The sequence below is a fragment of the Helicoverpa armigera genome, chromosome 14 (genome assembly GCF_030705265.1).
Source record: "Helicoverpa armigera isolate CAAS_96S chromosome 14, ASM3070526v1, whole genome shotgun sequence".
Lineage (NCBI taxonomy): Eukaryota > Metazoa > Arthropoda > Insecta > Lepidoptera > Noctuidae > Helicoverpa > Helicoverpa armigera.
Genome location: NC_087133.1, coordinates 10507646 through 10512202, shown reverse-complemented (window position 1 = coordinate 10512202; position 4557 = coordinate 10507646). Strand labels below are relative to the sequence as shown.

The window sequence follows — 4557 nt, the reverse complement described above, 5'->3', positions numbered from 1 at the left end:
CCCCATGACGTGCGCTACTGAACTATACCACACACACCTGCATACCTTAAGGGCTGAAATACTATAACCGAATAACTATAAAAAACTATGTGAAATCGGCCCTTAGGTGGAGACTATCTTGAGATAAAAAACAAACTATGGGGGTTATCTCAATACGAAAGGTAGTGTGTGTTAGGGCATTTCATGGGCTATCTGGCGATAGTAATCCTAACAATGTGACCTAAGCCCTAGTATTGTTTATTTGCATGTGAAATGAAAGTCAAAACACAAACATTATTTATTGTTCTATAACTTAAACTATTAACAATATTTCTATAAATTAAGTTATTTTCTATACAATGGGACCTAGGCTTTCAGTTAAACACTATTTCACTAATGAAAGTCTAGGATTTTTGCTATCAAGAAATGTTTACATGGGTAAATCAGGCCTTAAACGGCAGAACTATTAGGTTAATTATACATAATTAGGTAGGTTAAGGTTACCGCTACAAAACTATTACAATTTGGTATCAAAAAACACTATAATTTACAAATTAAAGCACTATCAAAATCTGAACAGAATTCTATAACAATTTAGAAGGAGGGTGCGCGTGAAAAACATACCTTGGCGCGGCTCACGGCACTTTTTGCTCATTACCCTCATCACAAAATTGTTAGAGTATAAATAGTTACGCGCATACACGAACACTCAGGCATTATGATTTTGCACTCGCGGCGCACGGATGCGTCTGTCGCGAACACTTTACATAATATTATAAAAGTTTGAATTGATTTTTTTTCAGTCTATTATAGGTCTGATAGAACCCAGCAACTAGAATTAACAAAACCGCCTTTGGAAAATAACAGAGAAAGGCATAAAACAGTTTCTGTCCAGGAGTTAAATATTTAAAAATTATGTTTTAACATTCAAACAATGGAACCCAAAATATTCAAACAACTTGTAGAACGTAAGATAAAAAAGAAAAAATAACATAATAAAATATTGTTTTTTTTTTTAAGTCTCAAAAATATATTGTTTTATTACATTACATAGATATTGACAATACAATAAAAACTATGAAAACAAAAATGGCATAAATAGCATACTTGCTATAAAACTGATAATTATTTTAAAGATATAAAAATAACCGAACAGGCAAACGACTAGTATTACAATTAGGGAGGAGTCGGTAAAAATGTTAACGATCACTATATTTTTGTTTCTTTTAAAGGAGTACAGCTGTTACCTTGTATTACCAGAACCTTCTTTTAACGAAAAGCCACTACTAAGGAGTCCTGTTAATAATGGGCCTATTCCTGAATACTTTGATTGGAGGGACCGCGATGCTGTGTCACCCGTAGTGAATCAAGGAGTCTGTGCAGCTTGCTGGGCTTTCGCCACCACTGGTAATGTCATATTTTAGCCGACTTCGCAACAAGAACGAGGTTGTCACATCAGATTTTGGTTTCTTTTGATACTTGCCTTTCTAGATCATAAGGTTCCATCAATTAGCATTAGATCAAAGTTTCTTAACATGATAGGTATTGTCTCACCCCAGCGGGGCCCAGCAGGGCTGGGCTGCGGGATTGTTCGAAAGAGTTACCGCAGCCTTGGTACATAAAAGGCCTACGAAGGTACACGATGGATTTTTAGTCAGTAAAAGTCTAACACTCCCTCACCGCTGCTAACCCACAGTGGGAGGAGTCATATTATGATTTTTTGCATCGATAATAAGAAGGTATCGTCTCACTAATGTAACTTTTTTTTGTCCTACGTATTATAAAGATCAAGGTAACTAGATATTTAGATAGAAACAGACAGGTTTTTCAAAGCCCTCTGCTGAGCTTAGCTATACCTTCTGCAGTCTTCTGACCAGGTAAAAAGTTATTTATTAACATAAGGCCCTGTTTTTGTTCTAGCTACCATAGAGAGTCATCGGAAAATATATCTGGAAGTTAAAGAGAAGTTATCGGAACAGTTTCTTATCGATTGTGATGATGCAGGCGTGGGGTGCAGGGATGGATCCATGCTACAAGCATATGCGTAAGCTTATTTTGCTTCCTAATATATTGTAATAGAGGAGTTTGCAGGTCTGCAGACCCAAAGTTCTACCGATTACAGGCTAAGCAACGTTAACATGGTCGGCCTGTGGACGGATGACCCTTTGTCGTGACCAGTTTCTCTGTGAAGAAAGACACATGAAATTGCAGGTCTCGACTGTCATTTATGTTAAGTATTCCAAAGAACCTGTCACCATTTTCCTTACTTTAAAGCGTGGAATATCATCATAATTTATGAACCAACAAATACCTTCATCTAATCATGTCCTTCTTCGGCTTTCACAGATTTATCGAATTTAACCTGGTCCTACTTAAAAACCTCATCAACTTCAAACGTTTCCAATTTATTTTAAACCTGGTATATTTTTTCTTCTAGAAACATGATCATAAAATCTGGTGGTATACTCCGAAACATAGACTATTATCCATATGCAGAAGAACAGAGGGAATGTAGATGGAATGCAGTATTAAACCGTCATGCGACAAATTATACTACAAGGTGGTTCGAGAACGGTCCTAAGCCACATCCCAGACCAGTACCAGTGGTCGGGTTTCGAAGAGTTGTTAGAGATGAAGATGTTATGGCAAGATATCTTTATCGACATGGACCGTTATCTGCGGGTATGCATGGGTAACATCCTGTCTAAGGCCAGCAATACACGGACCGCTTGAAGCAGTCAAGGTCAACAGCTTCAAGCTGTCGACCGCTCGAATCAGTTGTAACTGCTCGAGCGGTTCGTATATGTGCGTCCATAGAACTCTGCAGTTCACTGTGCAGTCGACAGCTTGAAGCTATAGCCCCTAACTGCCTACTAATATTAATGTGAAAGTAAGAAGAGACTCTGTCTATGTATCTGTCACGCATCAACGCGGGTGAAACCACAGAAAGCCGTAGCTACTACCTAAGTCATGAATAGATTCTCTGTTATTTTTAATTTGTCCAGTCATAATGTTAAACTATTCCAATAATTTAACCTTATATCAAATGGCTGAACTATTATTTTCAACAGTATTTATTCAGTGTTTTATGCTAATACTAAACTTCAGAGTCACTCTTATCTACAGAGTCATATAAAGGTCACAGTCGTAAGCCATAAACTGAATACTTCAAGTATGCAAAGTCATGATATTTGCATTCTCAGATAACAAGTTTATTTGTCAAATGTAAAAGTAAAAGAATCTTAGTTACGAAAATGCAAGCTGTAACTTAGTCAACTTGCTTTAAATAATATTTTAATCAATTTGAGAATTATGAGAGCTATGCTTTTCATTTCGGTTCGTTCTATGAAATTGGCACCTAACATGTGATCCATATTCAGTGTAAATTTATGATTTACTAGCCGTTTTCCCGCGGTTTTGCCCGCATCCTGCAGGATCTACTGCCCTTACCGGGATAATATAGCCTATGTTACTCGAGAAGAGTGCAGTTTTTTTTCAACAGTAAAAAAATTGAGGGAAAAAACATCGTGGACCACCAGCTAAAAGCAGCTGGCATGTGCTGTTAAAGTACGAAACGAGCTGACTCCAAATAAAATGGAATTATCTGCCAGGAAAGAGAAGAAGAAGAATCTATTATATCTATTAAAATTATTCTTACAGCCATTAACTCAGCGTCTATGGACAACTACACGGGTGGTATTGATGAGCCTACAGAAAAAAGCTGCAGTCCCAGTGGATTGAACCATGCCGTCGAGATTGTAGGATACAATGTTTATGGTAAACCTGCATTTCTTTACATATTTTTATGGCAAAATTACAAATTATAATGACACTATTTAGAAATGGCAAGATATTATCAAATGGACAGATTTTTCATCAACTCTCAAGGAATTTATCAAACCTTTAAGTGTCAAAGTGACCCTTTCAACTTTTCTTCCACAATTCCATGATATTATAGCGACAGATTCAACCGTCTCTGTACATAATTATATTATGACTAAGGCTATGTAAAATTTTTAAGTAAAAACTGATGTAACACAAAATTCAATAGTGTTGTATCTTAGTGTTTGTGAGAGAAAAGTAAAACATACGAAAAATCTCTTACAGAAAATGAAAACGGTAACAGGATTCCATACTGGATAATCAAGAACTCCTGGGGGGCGGGGTGGGGAGACAACGGGTACTACTACCTGGCGCGCGGGCGCAACGCCTGTGGCATCGCCAGTGATGTTTCTTTCCCTATAGTCGGCTAAAATATGTTTACCCTTCTTATATTAAAAAAAAAATGAAAATAATTTAATTTGACATGTAATTTAACTTTGAAATTGGCTGGTATTTTATTGTTATTAATTACTTTCATTTCTTTGGTATATTCTAATTGCAATAATTAATATAAAACCATTGTACTATTATGCGTATGCCCAGTGGCGGCAAAATATGGAGAACTTATATTTTATTGTACATCTATGTAAAAAAAATGAATATATGTAATTGTAGAGGTTTTGATGTCAAACTGTTGCTCTTTCTTTTAAACTAAGTAACATTAACACAATGAATCCATGAAAGATTAGTTGTTGT

The 4557-nt window shown here is 36.2% G+C and overlaps 1 protein-coding gene across 1 annotated transcript; it reads left to right on the top strand.

Annotated features, from left to right (window-relative positions):
* Positions 1-1175: 1175 nt before the first annotated feature.
* Positions 1176-4236, top strand: LOC126053431 (cysteine proteinase 1-like). Its single transcript, XM_064037935.1, has 5 exons — positions 1176-1386; positions 1900-2023; positions 2417-2661; positions 3640-3756; positions 4087-4236. The coding sequence occupies exons 1-5, from the start codon at positions 1176-1178 to the stop codon at positions 4230-4232; spliced, it is 843 nt and encodes a 280-aa protein (XP_063894005.1). The 3' UTR covers positions 4233-4236.
* The last annotated feature ends 321 nt before the right edge of the window (positions 4237-4557 follow it).

Bases quoted from the DNA above. Each gene is read 5' to 3' on its own strand.
- LOC126053431 (XM_064037935.1), top strand. From the start codon at position 1,176: ATGTTAACGATCACTATATTTTTGTTTCTTTTAAAGGAGTACAGCTGT. The intron at 2,662-3,639 runs GTATGCATGGGT...TTATTCTTACAG, and splicing joins ACATGGACCGTTATCTGCGG to CCATTAACTCAGCGTCTATG. The intron at 3,757-4,086 runs GTAAACCTGCAT...AATCTCTTACAG, and splicing joins TGTAGGATACAATGTTTATG to AAAATGAAAACGGTAACAGG.